Source organism: Phoenix dactylifera, chromosome 6, assembly GCF_009389715.1.
Source record: "Phoenix dactylifera cultivar Barhee BC4 chromosome 6, palm_55x_up_171113_PBpolish2nd_filt_p, whole genome shotgun sequence".
NCBI lineage: Eukaryota > Viridiplantae > Streptophyta > Magnoliopsida > Arecales > Arecaceae > Phoenix > Phoenix dactylifera.
The window spans coordinates 4,538,044-4,556,744 of NC_052397.1; the positions used below are offsets into that span (position 1 = coordinate 4,538,044).

The window sequence follows — 18,701 nt, forward strand, 5'->3', positions numbered from 1 at the left end:
TCTAATACCTTGTAATTATTGTTTTTCATAACCAGGAAGCCATGGTTAATGATTCTAAATGTCCCCAAAAGATCATTAATCTTGTTTAAGTTAGCACAGTTTGCACTGGGTTATTTAAATACCTTTTAAAATTCTAGGGGAATATATATATATATATATATATATATATGCTTTTTGAGATTTGATGGTGAGATAATTGGCCGGTTTGATAGGATTTGTCTACTAATTTTTTAGTATTTTATTTTTAAAAGTAATGACAAGTCTATATATGTAAATAAAAATGTTTATTTGTTTAAACTCTTGATTTATAGTAAATCAAAAAAATGTTTATAATAATTAGATTACGCTATAGCATCCACTGGTATAGCTATCCTTCTTATTAGTTAATGATCTATTGAATATGCGATTAAAATTAATTATAAGTTTAAAATTTTAAATATATCGCTGTAAATGCTGGATGATAAGTTTCTAAATTTTTAATGTTCATAATTAGAATGGTTATACAGTGAGAATATTTTTATTATCATGCATGGTCATTGAGCATATGCGAGGTACATAATCAATTATTTATAGAAATATTTGGTTAAGTTGATACAACATGATAAATATGCTCGATACTTTTAGAGATATATTTTTTTAATCACATACTTAAAAAAATTAAATTAAATTATATAAATAAAAAAAAAGTGATAACTCTAAATATCAAAAGAATATTAATGAGAAAGTGCGAGGAGAGATGCTTGGTATTCCTAAGTATGAGCTGCATAAAGTACACAATGTCCAATTCTTTAATTTAAAAAATGACAGAAAATTCTATACAATAATTACTTTTTTATATTTAGAAAACTTCAGTGTTTTGCTATACTTTTTTCTCAGCTTATTTTAAACTGTCTCCGTTTTACTTTTCATATCGCTGGATAGGCAAGAAGTCATCAAACGGACTTGATACATCCAAGCGGAGGAACTTCGATCACTTACCAAACGACTTACCAAAAGACCGAGGGGGCGCGTTTAATAACTGCAAGTGGAATTCGAACAATCAAACTTACAATTCCATTTATTAGCCTTCTTTATTGAGGCTGTCCTTTTTTTCCACAGGGGTAGAGAAAGCGCGAGAAATAAGCGGAAGAACGGGCGAGGAGAGAGACAGATAACGGATCAAAGGTTCGATGTTGATGATCTTTTTTTCCCAGATTATTGCTCTGAATTTCTGCGGATTCGGTTCAAATCTGCTCTCCGATTCGCTGTGACGCGTTGAGGGAGGGAATGCGGGGGATTACAGGTGCCGGTTGATATCTTCCTCCCTCTTCTTTCATCAGAGATCGCTCTTTTTGGACATCTCCATCGGTTCTGGGATCGATGTCTAGGCCTTAGAGCCTAATCCGGTGGTGGTTTTATCTGCCGCAATTGCAAGGCCCATGGGGTCCTTCGCGGTTTCTCGTCTCGCGGCCTGAATTGCCCGGGGCAGTTGGAGGGATTCCGGTAGAGAGTTGGGCAGTCGAATAAGATTTTTTGGCGGTTTTTGGAGGACGAAAGGTTGTAACGTGAGCAGGAATTTGATTATGATCTCCTTGTTGTTTGTTTCATGGTTTCTGACGAAAAAAATGTTTTTTGGGATGCGTCAGCATTTGCTTGATTGTTGTATTACTAGGGTTTGAGTTCGGCAATAGAACGGGTGACCAGTTTTGATTCTGTTTGTCTTCTTTTGGAGGGGTAGCTTCGTACTGTTGGCTGAATTAGAGGCAATTTGAGAATTCTGGGGCCAGCATTTGCTGTGGAAGTGCCTTGAGGGCACTCGAATTTCCTGGAATCAGGGTTTTTGATTCGCATGGAGCCAGGGTTTGAATCTGGATTGCTTTGAATGGTAAGAATGTCGAGGATATTGGGGAGAATTGAGGTTTTCTTTTTGTTGCCATTAGATGGGAGCTTTCTCTTGATGCTTGTTATAAACTTGGCCGGAAGATTTCAAACTTATTATTTTTGTATGTTTCAATTGAATTGCTGGTTGTTTATTTACAAGAATCAGCTGGTTCATGGAATTTCAATATAGGATTCCTCAGGATTCCATACGAGAAGTAAGTTTATTCAGCCTAGTATTTGAAAGGTTCTGAAGAAGGCATGATACAGATGCTGCTTGGTTGTTTCCTGAGAGGAAGCTGAGTTATAATTCAATTGAGGTGGGTTTTTTTGGGGTTGGGGGGGGGGGGGGGGGGTGGGGGGTGAGAGAGGGGGAGTGGGTGTTGAAAATAGTGAATTTTGCCATTTGATTTTGTGGCATCAGATGAATATTTCGGAATGACTTGGATTTGGAGGGTCTGTCAACGATGGAAACCTCTGATAAGGCATTCTCCGAGATAGTTGGCATGCTGAAGTCCTTGATCCCTCGACGGTCCGAGCCTGCGAATGTATCAAGGGACTTTTGGATGCCCGACCACAGCTGTAGAGTTTGTTATGAGTGTGATTCACAATTCACAATCTTCAACCGCAGACACCATTGCCGTCTTTGCGGGCGTATTTTCTGTGGAAGGTGCACCGCAAATTCTATCCCCATTTTGTCTGATGACCCAAAGAGTCGCCGAGAAGCAAAGAAGCAGATTCGAGTTTGTAACTTTTGTTTTAAACAGTGGGAGCAGGAAGTAGCGGCAGCTGTTAATGGGGTTCAAGCATATGGTCCAATCATTAGTCCTTCACTTTCAACAACCAGTTTGGTCAGTACCATGTCCAGTGGGACTGTTAACAGCACAGCCACAACCATCTGTTCCTACTCAACTGGACCTTATCAGCATGTCCCATATGGTTCTGGCCCTAGTCCTGGCCAATCTGAAAATATTGAAACCTTTGCAGATAATCAGGATGCTCTAATATATGGAAGGGGCATGGACATTAGAGATCCATCTCCACTCACTCGATTAAGCTATTCTATGAACAGGTATAATTATCTTTTGGCTAGTAATTTGCTGCTTGCATGCCTTGTTTCCTTCATTGTTTTAAAATAAAAACTCATGTCATGCTTGATATCCATATGGCAAGCGTGTTGATAAGCTTGCCAAATTTGTTGGCTTGTATAATTGACTCTTTGGTTTTCTGTGATACATTTTCTGCATTGTGTCAAATCAATACATTTGAATAAATACTTTCATATAATTTTTCTGTTTATTATGATATTATACACATCTTGTCTACATGATATGCCTGTATGTCAAGCATAGCTTGTTTTTCTTTTCAATATTTATGATGGACACTAATAATCTTGTTTTGCTCAACTATCTTCTCTACACACAAGTGGTTACAAAGATTGATTCAGAATTTTAAAATATGTACAATGTACAAATCTGATTTCACCAGTCAAACTTATCTAAACCACATGCTAAATGGTTTTGTCTGGTGTCATGTTTCTCTCAAGGGCAGTGTTGCATGGACACAGATAGGAGAATCAGATTTGAACATGTATCCAATTGTCTGACTTGGCAAGAGGAAAAAAGAGAGTTATAGGGATACATAGGATAACATATAAATTTAACTAAATTATATATTTGTACCTTTAAATGTTATCTATTTAAACATCAAAAAGAAAATGTTAGAAGGATATTATCTCATTCAAATATAACAATTAACTTAAGGATATTAGCAAAATAATATTTTGCAAAGTTGTTTCAATATCTACATCCTTAACAAATCTCAAAAAAGAACAACTACTCATTCCTAATATCATATTAGAGGATCAAACTTATTTTTGGAAGAGTTCAACTTTTTTCCAATATTTAAAGTGGTTATCAAAGAACTTAATAAGTATCCAAGTATCCGATTCAATCTGACGCAGATACATGTCCGACACGAATTTTTAGAGTTGGATGCGAGTGTCCAGGTAACACTGCTCAATGGAGGCAATATTTTCTGTTAATATTCTGTCTCTTCAATGTTGTTAGCTAATTTTATATGAAGTGAATGCCTCCTTAATTCTTTGACACCAACTTCCTTTAAACTTGGCTGGATGCATGAATTCATCCAGTCATGCTTTTCTTAAGTGCTTGATCTTGTTCTTTTCTCGACTATGAACTTTGGTGGTGTCTCTTCTATGTTTTCCAATGTTCCTTCGCCATATCTTGCCACTTCTACAATACTCTATTTTGATATTGAATTAAGGTATCTATTCTATTGTTGATCTTTATCCATCTCAAGTTTTTCCACATTACAACTAGCGATACTTCCTAATTTGATCTTGTCAGTAGCTAATGATACTTCCTAATTCCATAGTATGCCATTTCCAAATTGTCCACATAATAAACACAAAGGTTGAATTTAGCTAGTTTCTTTAGGTTTTCAAGGTTTTGTTATAATTCATGCATCATTGGTTTTTTGTTATAGGAGTAGCGACAATGATGATGTGTACGGTTTATGCCCTTCTAATTTGGAAGCACAAAGTTTTCAGCATTCTGATGACTTCTATGGCCAAGTTGAGTTTGATGAGATTGACCAGGATTTCCATTCAAATGAAGTGCATCCTGCTGAAGAAAATATTGATGCCAAGGAAATCTGCTCTCCTCTGCATGACAACAAAAAATTTCATGCTTCTTTAGATGTTGATAAGATGGAGGAAGAAGTTGAACCTGATAATAGCTATGAATGTGATGCTGCTTCCATCTATGGAATGGAAAATACAGATGCAGAGCCTGTGGACTTTGAGAATAATGGACTACTTTGGCTTCCTCCTGACCCAGAAGATGAAGAAGATGACAGAGAGGCTGTTCTATATGATGATGATGATGAAGATGCTTCCGGAGAGTGGGGATATCTTCGCTCATCAAATAGCTTAGGCAGCGGTGAGTACCGGAGTAGAGATCGGTCAAGTGAAGAGCACAAGATGGCTATGAAAAGTGTGGTCGATGGACATTTCAGGGCTTTGATAGCTCAACTACTGCAGGTTGAAAATCTTCCTGTGGGGGAGGAAAATGATAAGGGAAGTTGGTTGGAAATAATTACATCTTTGTCATGGGAAGCAGCTACTCTCCTTAAGCCAGACACTAGCAAGGGAGGAGGTATGGATCCTAGTGGGTATGTGAAGGTTAAGTGCTTAGCTTGTGGAAATCGCAGTGAAAGGTGAGTGTCCAATAATATTGAATTCCTTGGAATATGACCTTATATGTCATGTTGCTGCTTATTTTGTCTCATATCATCTTTACTGGCTTTTGAGATGCACTTTTATTTCTTGGTAATCTTGATTGATCAATATAATAATTGGCTTCTAATACTTCTAAGTGATATTGACTGGTGTTTTAAAATTCAAGTAGTCGATATTGTTAAGCAGCATGAATTTGCTGAACAACTTCAGTCATTTTTGTAGCACGGTTTTAAAAGGAGTTGTATGTAAGAAGAATGTGGCACACCGGCGCATGACATCCAAAATAGAAAAACCTCGTTTCCTAATTCTCGGAGGGGCTCTTGAGTACCAGCGAGTAACAAATCTGCTGTCAAGTTTTGATACTTTGCTGCAGCAGGTGTGTCAGCTGTTGGAATTTCATTTCATTTGAGTTTGCACATATTTTGTAGCTTATTCTCATGCTACACATATTGTTCAGGAAATGGATCACTTGAAAATGGCAGTTGCAAAGATAGGTGCTCACCACCCCAATGTCCTTTTGGTGGAGAAATCAGTGTCTCGGTTTGCCCAAGATTATCTTCTGGCAAAGAACATTTCACTTGTTTTGAATATCAAGAGGCCTCTCTTGGAGCGTATAGCCCGCTGCACTGGTGCTCAGATAGTGCCTTCTATTGACCATCTGTCATCTCAGAAACTGGGGTACTGCGATTTATTTCATGTGGAAAAGTTTGTTGAAGAGCATGGTGGTGCAGGGCAAGGAGGAAAGAAAATGATGAAGACTTTGATGTTTTTTGAAGGGTGCCCGAAGCCCTTGGGTTGCACTGTAAGTCATTTATGCATTCCAGGAATTCTATGCTTGTTTCAGACCTTCTATTTGGGGTTCAGTTGGATGTGACAAATTTGAATGGATTATGAGGTAGACTTTCAGCATCCAAAGATGATAATGCCTGTTATGCTAATCGACCGGTGCTTTTATCTCCACCTGCTTGTCTCCCATAGCAGCTTGTTACAAAATCTCTTTCTAATCATCAATGAATAAATTAGAGAAAAATTGAAATAATTAATCCCGTTGGGGAACAAAATCATTATTCAATCTACCTCCAATCTATAGAGCAAAATTACTGGGACCTGCAATTTAGTTTTTGGTGCTTCCTGGTTTAGATGGTTCCTAGGTGGTTCTTGTTTTAAAATAGTTATTAAGCTATAATCTTTACCAGGTATATATGGAATATTCTGCCATGTCATTTAACAAGATGCTTTAAATTTTAATTTGATCATTATTGTTTTATGGAAGAGCTATGTCGAAGAGGCTGCTTCTTAAAGTTTCTATGAGACTTAGGCCCCTTTTCGCATTACTTTTGGAGGGCCAAAGAGCATTCCTTGGAGAGCCAGAAGCTCTTTTGGATGATTTTAAGGCGTTCGATAAAAATTTTGAAACAACTTATTGGCTCCTTCAAAAGCTAAAAAAAGTCTACTAGGGAAAAAGCCCCAATTTGGAGTTTTTGAGCAAAAGCTTTACTTGAGACATGTCGAGAAGCTTTTTTTTTTTTTTTTGTGGGGCAACCAAGAGACCAAAGTTGAATTTTTAAATTAGTTTAAAATGCATTTTACTGCTATAATCATTTGAGTTGATTTTTTTCCATAATCATGCAATTAGGATTTTTATCTTATTTATAATATCATTAAGATTAAAATATAAAAATAATTTACAAATTAACAATACTTTATAATAATTGTTAGTTTTGATAGTATAATGTAATAATATATTATTATAATAATATTGTATTGTATTTTATAATATTGTACTATATTTTGTTATATTATCTTATTACCATAATAATTATTATTATGATTCAATGATTATCAAATTTTGTTAAAATAATAATATCATATATTATAATAATATTATTATAAAATAATAATATTTATAGAAATATAGTTAGATTTTTATGATAAATATAAAAAATTATTATTTATCTAGGTCAAAATAAATAATTTATATATTAAGAATACTTTATAATAGCATCTTTTGATAGTACAAATAGTTAGATACTTGAAAGGACTATGCAATGCCCTTATTGTCATTTCTTGATACTAAACGTACTTTCTCGGTTTGTTTACTAAATAGATATTCAAATTCCACGGTATTTCAAACATGTAGTCACCAAACATCGCATAGCTTTTTATTAAAAGCTCTAGAAGTAAAAGCTCTAAAGACAAAAGCTCTACTACCTACAACAATGCCAAATGGGGCCCCACTCTCGAATATATTGGTCTGACTTTTGGACCAAGCTTCTTGTTCTCTTAATCAATTCTTCTATGTAACATATGCCATATTATGTGAATACCAGTCATAAGTCTGGCATGGGATGTGCAGGGTTCGCTTCTTTTAAATAGCATGTTAAGGCCAACATAGATGAAGGGTTTACATATTCTATGTGTATTCAATCCAATTTATTGTTGGAATTATACATATCTACATAAGTACATGTATATGTGTGTATATGGATGTGGTTTTTATTTCTATCATATTTGCATTGTGTAGGACTTCATTATCTTATGCTGGAATATAACCACCATCTATACTAGCATTACATTGCGTACATGAACAGTTTACTGAAATGCTTCCACTGTTTAGACAACTTATGCAGCTGGTGTCTTTAACTTCCACAGATTTTGCTTAAAGGAGCCAATACGGATGAGTTGAAGAAAGTGAAACATGTAGTCCAATATGGAGTTTTTGCAGCCTACCACTTGGCTTTAGAAACATCTTTTCTTGCAGATGAAGGTGCTACTCTACCAGAACTTCCCTTAAAGTCTCCAATTACTGTGGCACTGCCTGATATTCCTTCTAGCATCGACAGATCCATTTCCAAAATACCTGGCTTCACAGGCTCTGCTGCTGGCAAGCCCCAACTTGTTAGTGATGCTCAAAGATCCCATACATCAGATTCATCTCTAGCATTATTGAATTCTGACAAAATGGTAAAGGCAACATCACTGTATTCCTCTGAAAGCAAAAACCCTCAAATGGCAGATTCTGCCTCTGCATTTAGCTTATTATCTATTGATACTAAAGGGTTTTCTGTGGAGAACAGCAACCAGGCTGAGCAAGTTGTGGAACCAACAAGCAGGCCATCCATATCTTCTTTATCTACATCTGGTGCAGTCTCAAATTCTTCTCCTGGACATCATGCCATGAAAGAGAAAAATAAGGTTTGCTTGGGAGAATGTGATGAGGCTGAAACATTTAGACCCCATGACTCCGCAATTGAGCTTGACTCTGTTGTCCCAGGCAGCTGTATTGATAGTTTGGAGACCTCAGAAAGGTCTGGTGTAATGACTAACAATACCGAATTCAAGAGCAATCATATGGTAGAAAAGCAACCTGGCCCCTCCAGTTTGGCAACTTTATGTCAGGAAATTGACCAGAGGCCTGAAAACACATCAATAAAGGAAGAGTTCCCACCTTCTCCTTCTGATCATCAGAGTATTTTGGTTTCTCTATCAACCCGTTGTGTGTGGAAAGGAACTGTTTGTGAGCGCTCACATCTCTTTCGTATCAAGTACTATGGAAACTTTGATAAACCTTTGGGCAGATATTTACGCGACCATCTTTTTGACCAGGTTATCTTCCCTTTATGTTTTTATGCTAATGTTTTTTTTTATTAACAGTTTGTCTGTATTACTGACAGTAGCTTCTATTGATGTCAGAGTTATATGTGCCATTCTTGTGATATGCCTTCAGAAGCTCATGTTCATTGTTACACACATCACCAGGGCAGTCTGACTATATCTGTTAGAAAGCTTCCAGAAATTCTTTTGAAAGGAGAACGAGATGGCAAGATCTGGATGTGGCATAGGTGCTTACGGTGCCCTCGTAATTGTGGATTCCCTCCGGCAACTCGTAGAGTTGTGATGTCTGATGCTGCTTGGGGTTTATCTTTTGGTAAATTTTTGGAGCTTAGCTTTTCAAATCATGCTGCTGCAAGTAGGGTGGCTAGCTGTGGCCATTCTCTTCACAGAGACTGCCTCCGATTTTATGGGTACCTCATGCTTCACTCTTTGTTCTTTCCCTTATTCATTATCTCATCAACAACAGTCTCATATGCTAACGTTTCTGTTCTTACATGGACAGGTTTGGAAAAATGGTTGCTTGCTTCCGTTATGCATCAATTGATGTTCACTCTGTATACCTGCCTCCTTCCAAGCTTGATTTCAATTATGAGCATCAGGAGTGGATACAGAAGGAGGCGAATGAGGTCTGTTGCATATAACGAGCAAAGATGTTTTCACCTCTTTTTGACCGTTGTTCACATTTTATGACTTTGTTTTTCAGTAGATAATAATATAACTTCAATGTAACAGGTGGCCGATGGGGCAGAACTTTTGTTCAACGAAATTCTAAATGCTTTGCACCAAATTGCTGAGAGAAAGAGTATTAATGGTAGCATTAAAGTACCAGAATTGAGACATCACATTGTTGAACTTGAAGGAATTCTGCAGAAGGAGAAGGCTGAATTTGTGGTGATATGCTGTTCTCACCCTTCTCAATTTTCGGTTGATTTCTTTTCTCAGCATTCATATATTGATTGCGATTGTTGATTCATTCTAGGATTATCTACATAAAGTACTGAAAAAGGAGGCAAGGAAGGGGCAACCGGTCATTGATATTCTTGAGGTTAATAAGCTAAAGAGGCAGTTGATCTTTTATTCATATTTATGGGATCAAATGTTGATATTTGCTGCTGGATCAGATAGTGATGAAGTTCTTAACAGTTTCATTACAAGAGATAAGGAGAAGCTGACAGATCTGAATCTAGGACCGAAGCCACAAAAAGACTTTAATAGTTCAGACACTTCTCCTGGAGATTTCACAAACAATGAATTCCTTAATGGGAGCACAGATGCAGTTAACCATCAGGAGGATATCAATGATCAGCATACTCATTATTCTGATCATCAAAGATGTATAGAACTGGATTCTTTTCAAGGGAAACAAATCAAAACCCACCTTTCTACCAGCACAAGTGCAAGCGAACAATCAGTTCTTTTAGAAACCGGTCTTATTGGCCGTCGAACCCTCTCTGATGGGCAGTTTCCAATTATGTTAAATCTATCAGACACTTTTGATGCAAAGTGGACAGGTGAAAATGGTCCTTTCCTTTTTGATGCAAGCTTGTTGGATTCATCAAATTCTTTTGATGCTGCAGATGCAGCATCAGTGTCCAAGGATTCAGACGAACGAAGTGGAGCTGAAATAACTCAATCATTTGCCTCTGCATTGCTCACCAAGTTGGGGGGCAGTGCTGAGGACTTCTCAATCTGGATTAGAATGCCTTTTCTGAACTTTTATCGTCCTTTTAACCGGATTTTGGGAAGCACTCCAAGATTTACTGCTCTCAATGAGTATAATCCTGTCTATGTTCCTTTGTTCCGGGAGTTAGAGCGTCAGGGTGGGGCAAGATTTCTTCTTCCTGTTGGAGTCAACGACACAGTCATCCCAGTTTATGATGATGAACCAACCAGTATCATTTCTTATGCACTTGTCTCACCTGAATATCATATTCAGATTTCAGATGAGCGGGAGAGAACTAGAGATGGTGCAGAAATTTCACCTTTGTTGCCACCCTATGAGTCCGGAAATTTTCACCTATCTCAGTCATTTGATGAAACTACTTCCGAACCTTACAAAAGTTTTGGATCAATTGACGATAGCATTTTGTCTTTGTCTGGGAGCAGGGGCTCTGTAGGTTTGGATCCACTTATCTATACAAAAGGAATGCATGTCAAAGTTTCTTTTGCAGATGAAGGCCCACTTGGAAAAGTGAAATATACTGTCACCTGTTATTATGCGAAACGCTTTGATGCTTTAAGAAGAACTTGCTGCCCATCAGAGTTTGATTTCATAAGGTCTCTCAGTCATTGTAAAAAATGGGGAGCACAGGGTGGCAAGAGCAATGTCTTTTTTGCAAAATCATTGGATGATAGGTTCATTATAAAACAAGTTACAAAAACTGAACTAGAGTCATTTATCAAGTTTGCTCCAGAGTATTTTAAATACCTCTCAGAGTCAATAGGCACTAGAAGCCCCACATGCTTGGCTAAGATTCTGGGTATTTATCAGGTATCTGCTATTTTGAGCATGTTCACTTTCATTTTTTTTTTAATTTTCTTTAAGTTTTTCCTTCCAATATATTTAGTTTTATTAGTTATTTCATTTGGTAAATTTTTGATTTTATTTATGGCTTTTCATGCTTAAAAATAATTTGTTGTGCTCTCACTTGTTTGAGATTAACTTAAGAACTGGGAGGCAAAATAGTTCATGATGAAGCAAACATGTAGCTTGTTTTACTTGAATCCTGTTATAGTCCTATAAATTTGATTGACGATCTTGGTTGTGTACTAGAGAACAAGTATCTCGTATTATATAGTTCCTTCCATATATTTAGAATTCTTTCTTTGCAGAATCACATATTTAACTCCTTTTGTACCAATTCTTAAGGATTTGAAATATGGTGAGGAACACCTTAAGAAGACTGATATGTAGAAAAATATGGATTAAACTTTCACATGAAACTCCAAAATCAAAGTGTCCTGGTTTCGGCCAAACCAGTAGAAAAGTAAGGTTGATTTCAAAATTTGGCTTAGAACTAATTTATGGATCAAATTAATTGTAAAAATGAACTATATATGTCAATCTTTTGTCATTTCTTTTTTTCTTCATTTCAATTTTTTCCTCTAGATTAAAGTTGGATTTATCTCTTCTTAGACGAGTTGGAAATATTGCAATACCATGTTCCAGGGACATTTAGAGCAAGGCAAAGTTTCCGAGACACATTTAGCTGTCCTAAAACTCTTTCCTCATAAACATTTGGAGTATCATATGGTATATATTGTCCCAATAAAATGATATGGTACACTGTCTGTACAGTTTCTTTTAAATCAAAGCTTTTGAAATTGGAGCTACAACCACCAAAACTGCTGAATTGCCAAATCGAAATCATAGTAGAGCTTTGGAACCTCAGGAAAGTGATCTAAAAATTCTTAAAATGAGTGATTGTGTATTTTCTAGCCTTTATTTGAAATTAAATGGTGGATCAGGAGTTAAATAGCTCATTCATCTGGATAGATAGTATTGAACATGTCAGTTATTATTACAGTAAATCATCTTGCAAAAAATGAAGAGAGAAACCTGGCTCTCCTTTTTTTAATGAAAGAGTTTGGGGACAAATACCTAGATATTGAATGGAACCAAATTTATAGATCTTTGGAAGGATAGGGGCTAGGACTGTACCAGGTGCTTATACATCAACTTCAATCATATATCATTATTTGAGGATATGAAGGAACAATATTGATATTGGATAAGGGGGCATTACAAATCTCATTAATATGTTCTAGTTAGCTGTATTTCCTGCAACTATTGCTGAATTCGTGAATCAATTCCACCTTGTCCACCTTAAGTAGGTTTTCTTGATCCTATCCAATAGCTACATCAGTTCAGGACATAATCAAACACACCATTCTAGAGCCGCTATAATCTACCTAGTTAGCCATTTAGAACTTCTGAAGAAACTTTGAGAACAGATGTTCATGAAGAAAGTTCTGTGGAGATCTTGTTCCTTTGTAGTGAATGATTGTGTGTTTACAGCTCAAGGATTGGATTGATGAACAACTCAGGGAAATGAAATTGAAATGAAGAAATGAGATAGGGAGATGAGTGGATATATCAATACCATGGATCTAAGGCCAGTCCGCATCGCAGGCATGATATGTACTATGTCAGCGCCCTATTGGCAAATAGCACTGGTGAAATATTGGCTATATGCCAATATATATTGGCATGCAGCCATGTGTGCCAAGCATTTGTCCTGCTTAGCATAGCATCATGTGTAATGTGGCAGCACCAGGCCAGCATGTGACTAGCCTGCAATACTTAAATCCTTGATCAACCCAAATAAGAACAAGGTGTTTCATGAAGTTACAACAACTAATCAAGTTGAAGGAAGCTGATATTGTGGGGATGATGGTTATCAAACAAGAAATTGTTTGAAGGAGGTACATATAGCTTAGGTTAGAAACAAATAAAATCATTAACAATTAAACAAATGCATTAACCATAAAAAAGATGCTGAGAATATAAAGTTTCACCATGCATGGCAATATTTAGTAGTATTCAACAAAGCTTTCAGTTCTATGAATCTTGAATAATCTAATAAAAAATGATCTTGCTAAGCTTTTTTTTTTGGGAAACTATGTACCTGTGTTTTCATCATTGTTTTCTGCAATCCCAGTGGAATTGTTTATCAGCTTTTCTTACGACTTGTTTTTGCTAGTTTTATACACTACATTTTCATATCTCCATAGCTTGAGGAATGTAATTGCTTGCTTTACTCAAACCTTTTATACAGGTTACATCAAGGAACCTGAAGGGTGGAAAAGAACTGAGGATGGATGTGCTGGTTATGGAGAATCTTTTGTTTGGAAGGAATGTGACAAGGTTGTATGACTTAAAGGGATCTTCAAGGTCACGCTATAATCCAGATTCAAGTGGTAACAATAAAGTACTTCTTGATCAAAACTTAATCGAATCAATGCCAACTTCTCCAATTTTTGTGGGGAACAAGGCAAAGCGGCTGTTGGAGAGAGCTGTTTGGAATGATACCTCATTCCTCGCGGTGAGTAGAGCAATTGACCCTGATGTTGGCTAAATTATCAGGGTGGTTATTACTTTGTTGAAAATATTTTCCATGTTTTCTAAATCTTCATTTATACTCCTGACTGCAGTGCAATGTTGCTAGAATACTTCATTTTGACGCTGAAAATAACTTGAAGTAATCATAAAAATGTTATTGCTTCTCTCAGGAAATAGTCATACCAGATTTATACCTTAAATTTTTTTTTCTCAACTTTTAACCTTCTGATTTGAACTTCTAACTACAGTTACATTTTGTCTATTTCTTCAAATTTCTATATTCTCTCTAACTATTTGAGTTCAGAATGGCTTTAATGATCCTAGAGCATAATCAACTTGGTTGTGCCCTGTTGGTAAGTTACATGGTGAGGCATGAAACTTGGTAATCAACACCATTCAATGATCTATGACTCCTTAGTGCTTGTAATCAAAATCTTTGAATGTTTTAGAGACTCATTTCTATTCATCAAGTGATCACCAAACAATACTTTTTAATAACAAAATAAAGATCTGTTTTGAACTATGGATACAAACTATTCAACTCACCGGAATTTCAATATATTTTGAGATATCCAGAACATGATTCACAACATGGCTTGTTGGCTTAAATCGTTCAAAGTGTATTTTTGTATGGGGCATAACCAATTTAGTTACACCTTTGGAACATTAAAGCCATTCCTTTGTGTATTTCCTTTATTGTTCTAAAATTTGCTGGAGCCACATTCTTCTTCCCTCTTATTTTACTCCATTTCATTATGTTAGGAAATATCCATTTTCCGACCTTCTGTAGTTTCTAATGAACTAACAATTATTGCTCATTCTGAACTGTATTTCGGTTTCTTCCTTGTTAAAAAGTCAATGTGATAAATGTCTTATACATAAATCGCTAATGATGTTACAGTCCATAGATGTAATGGATTACTCTTTACTGGTTGGAGTGGATGAGGAGAAGCACGAACTGGTACTGGGAATCATAGATTTCATGAGGCAGTATACGTGGGACAAACACCTAGAGACATGGGTGAAAGCTTCAGGAATTTTGGGTGGGCCGAAGAATGTGTCTCCAACAGTGGTTTCACCAAAGCAATACAAAAAGCGGTTCAGGAAGGCCATGTCTGCATATTTTCTTGTGGTCCCAGATCAGTGGTCACCCCCTACAATTATCCCCAACAATTCACAGACTGATGCCTGTCAAGATATTCAGCAGGATGGTTCATTCGAAACATAAGATAGTTTCTGTAAATTTCAAGATGTAAGTATGGGAATCACAAATCTTTCTAGGGCTTCCTTCATATATTCCTCCTTTTTCCTTTTTCCTTTTTTATTCTTGTTTTTATCCCTACAGTTGGCAGCCTCATTCGTATTCTATTGTATGTTTGTGAATTATTTTTTGAGGATGCAGCACAACACCTTCTACATGCCAGAGAATATTGGCATACTATTAAATAACCTCCGCATATACAATACAGGAAGTTGTTTATGCTTTGTCTTTTACCTTTATTTTATGCTTTATCTTTTGCCTTTATGTTGAAGTTCTATACGCTCTAGTTTTTGCCTGTCCTCTAGTCGCTGATTTGTTGACTGCAACAAAACCAGAGCCATCCAGGAATCCTGGCTTGGATGCTATGAAGGCTCCTCTTTGGCTGCTCTTATTGAGGCACTGACTTCTTCATTTGCTCTCCTATCAAAGGCAGTAAGCCCTCTATTCAAGTAGCAACCTCTTTATCCTTCATCAACCTCTTCTTCAAGAAAACTAAATCCTTTTACTCATGGCTTCCCTGTTCTTAAGAAAAGCACTTGCTACAAGGGTGTTTTTATCTCTGCTCTTTTTTGGGTCTTGGAATTCACCACTGCACACTCTTAAAAAGATAACTACATGTCCTTCTCAAGGTTCTTGTTGCACTAAACTAAGTTTCCCCAACAAGAGGTTTTCCTCATGTCCACTTGTGTGGTTGAACGGTTCTTGTATGCCATGCAAATTTTGTGACAAGAACAGTGCTAGATCAGGTCAGACTTGGATCACACGCCACCCCTGGTTTCTGTCCAAACTAAGGTTAAGGTGTCGTCTACAACTCATGGGGCAGTTTGTGGTGCAAGAATCATGTTGATGAAATATTACCTACATGTGCATGTAGTCTAGCATCACTCATGTGATTATGATATGGAAATAATTTTCCTTTTCGTTTTTGTCCCCAGATTTCTTTTATTAAACATTTTATGATATGTCCAGTACCTTTCTAATCTTTGTGATTTTGATCTCACTTACATGTGCACATTAACCATTGAAAATTCAAAGCACATACTTTGAATATGTCACTGTTTATGTTTTTTTTTCTCTTTTCATGATGTATTTGGAGTGAAAATTTTTATCTTCTATTTTATTTAGCCAAAGAAAGAGATATTGGACAAATGCTTCTGGATGGAGCTGTTTGTTGTTTCAACAGAACCCAAGAGATCATTGGAGGTTATAAGAGAGCATGGGGGCATTGTTATAGCATTGGGTTGTGTGCTGGTGATATGGCTGAGAATCATAAGAGATTTTGTGAATGAGCACTTACTCATGTAACTTGTCTAGATCATAACGATATGGAATTGTGCTTGAAGCAAAATGGAGTAATGCACTACTAGCTCAAGGGGCAGCTGGAACCAATAGAGGTTGTCTGGCCATGCACGGTAATATAAATTTATGACCTTGGTGATGAGTCCATAGTTCAAATTTAGAGGTAGAGAAAGCTATACATGAGCAAAGAGGAGTTTGAAATTGCACAAAGTTATAATGGGAAGGAAGATGAATGAAAAATGCAAAGCAGTTATGATTTTAATTATATTACTTAATTTTTTACAGGTATAAGTTCCCGTAATTTCGGCTGATTACAAATAATCCTGTTCAGTTATTGAATATAAACACCTACATATGATGCTGTAATGGTAAACCATTGTAACATACATGGATCGAAGGAAAGGTGGGTTCAACGTATTGCTCTCTAGGATTAGCGTGGGTAGGTTCCAAATGAACCATGCCACTCATGAACATCTCTTCGCTTGTCGGCTAATTGAAGCACATTTGTTATGGAAAAGGAGCTGGTGCTCAAGCTGCTATTTGAGACTTGACTTATATATGAGCTGATTTTGAATACTGGCTGGATTTTTGAGTATTTGCCCAAGCTCGGCTTGAGAATTAGCTTGTTCAAGTGGCTCATGAGCCGATCTTGAATGCTGGGACTGAGCATTGTACGAGCACAAGCTGTGAACACCCTGGAAGCATAACCAAGGTGAGTCTGAACAGTTTGTTTCATCATGGTTTGGCTTAGGTTGGCTGGTGTGCAATGTGCCCCCTGAAATGTATTGATGTTACATGTGTTATATGCAGTTAGGCACATGGTTAGTTTTTTCTTTTTTTCTTTTTTTCAATGTAGGTCTGTCTGATTTATACATGTTCAACCATAAGTTAGGGATAAATGACTATTGGAACCAAGAGCTGCTTATAAAATTTTCAGTCAACAAAAAATAGACCTAAATGGCTGTTGATTTCGGGGGAGGACCTCAATTTCTTTTGAATTGTATATATTATTTAATCTTGCTGGCTGGTGGAAGTATGTAATTGATCCAATCATGGGACATTATTTGTCCTTGTTGAATTCTATTGGTTTTCATGTAAAATTTCATTTATTTAACCTATTGAAAGATTGATCTTTGTCTGTCTATCAGGAAAAATGTTGTGAATTTTGAGATGTTGGTACTCTCAACATTTAGATGTATGTTAATAGTGAAATTGTCCTTGTCACAGTGAGAGTATTAGAAGAGGGAAGAAGTTAGATCAAGGATGAGGAAGATGATTTTAGATTAGTAAACAAATTTCAAGAACAAAGCATAATTTATGTGTCTTCTGAAGGAGGGATGACATTACTTCTTGTCCCTTTCTATTCTGTTGGAAACTTTTACATTAACCTGTTACTGTTTCACTCAGAACAATGAATGCAGATCATATGCTGGTTGCTAATATGATTTTCCCCACTACTGGGGTTGTAGCATAAGAGAACAGACCCTGTTGACACCATGCAGGATCTACTGAAGCCAGTTGATGTTCTGTCATGTTGTATATCGCCATTAGTAAGCTTGAAAGTTGAAAACTTTGATCGCAGTCCTGTCGGTCTTTCTTGTGATGTCAATATCCAGGGAAAAACGTCTGACAGCCATTGGATTAAGGGGATGGTTGGTTGGATACTCAATCATTCCTATTCTACCAAAATATGTTGGGGAACTTTAGATTGGAAATTAGGGTTACTGGTATTTTTGACATAATAGGTTTGTGTTATGATGAATAAGGGCTTTGCATGTGATTCTTAAGCTTAGTTTGATATCATGGATGCCTAATTGGCTAGGCGGTCTATCATATCCTCTCCTCATCATATCAATCTTTGTAATATTTCTCTCTTTGGCCTTGTCTCCTTGTTTAGCTTTCCTTTGATTACATCATAAATAATTAAAAAATGGCCCGTCTGTTCCTACCAACTAGAGTGCAAATCTGAAGCCCTGGCTATGTTTGATTTTTTGGTATGTATTCATGAACTTATTAAGAACACAGACAACATGAACATGTAGCAATGCCTGCCTGTTGGTGAGTGAACATTCCTGGAATAATCTCCACCCTGTTATTCATTTACTCCATCCATACCCTTTCTGAATTCATTTATTGCAAGCTAATCAGCTTTGCTATTCATTCGATTTTTAAGCTGTCCAAGTCCCAATTAAAATCACTCACCTTGCTCTGCCATTCAGGACACGGATGATATTCAGTTTCGTAGATTTGAATTCAGGAATGCGTGCAATGTGAAGTAGCATGGCTTCTATCGTCAACCTCCCTTCAAGAGTTAAATCAAACTATACTGAAGATAGGGATAACAA

At 36.6% G+C, this 18,701-nt stretch overlaps 1 protein-coding gene across 2 annotated transcripts; it reads left to right on the top strand.

Moving 5' to 3' along the window:
- Positions 1-2,226: 2,226 nt before the first annotated feature.
- LOC103702560 (1-phosphatidylinositol-3-phosphate 5-kinase FAB1A-like) lies at positions 2,227-15,296 on the top strand. Of its 2 annotated transcripts, none has more exons than XM_039127196.1 (11): positions 2,227-2,929; positions 4,366-5,097; positions 5,342-5,495; positions 5,577-5,921; positions 7,772-8,725; positions 8,813-9,144; positions 9,237-9,360; positions 9,467-9,625; positions 9,714-11,225; positions 13,513-13,779; positions 14,698-15,296. In XM_039127196.1, exons 1-11 carry the CDS (start codon positions 2,325-2,327, stop codon positions 15,022-15,024), a joined length of 5,511 nt encoding a protein of 1,836 aa, XP_038983124.1. In that variant the 5' UTR covers positions 2,227-2,324; the 3' UTR covers positions 15,025-15,296. The 2 variants fall into 2 exon arrangements, with proteins under 2 accessions (XP_038983124.1, XP_038983125.1); XM_039127197.1 differs by having other exon boundaries at positions 8,879-9,144.
- The last annotated feature ends 3,405 nt before the right edge of the window (positions 15,297-18,701 follow it).

Bases quoted from the DNA above. Each gene is read 5' to 3' on its own strand.
- LOC103702560 (XM_039127196.1), top strand. From the start codon at position 2,325: ATGGAAACCTCTGATAAGGCATTCTCCGAGATAGTTGGCATGCTGAAG. The intron at 9,145-9,236 runs GTACCTCATGCT...TTACATGGACAG, and splicing joins GACTGCCTCCGATTTTATGG to GTTTGGAAAAATGGTTGCTT. The intron at 13,780-14,697 runs GTGAGTAGAGCA...ATGATGTTACAG, and splicing joins ATGATACCTCATTCCTCGCG to TCCATAGATGTAATGGATTA.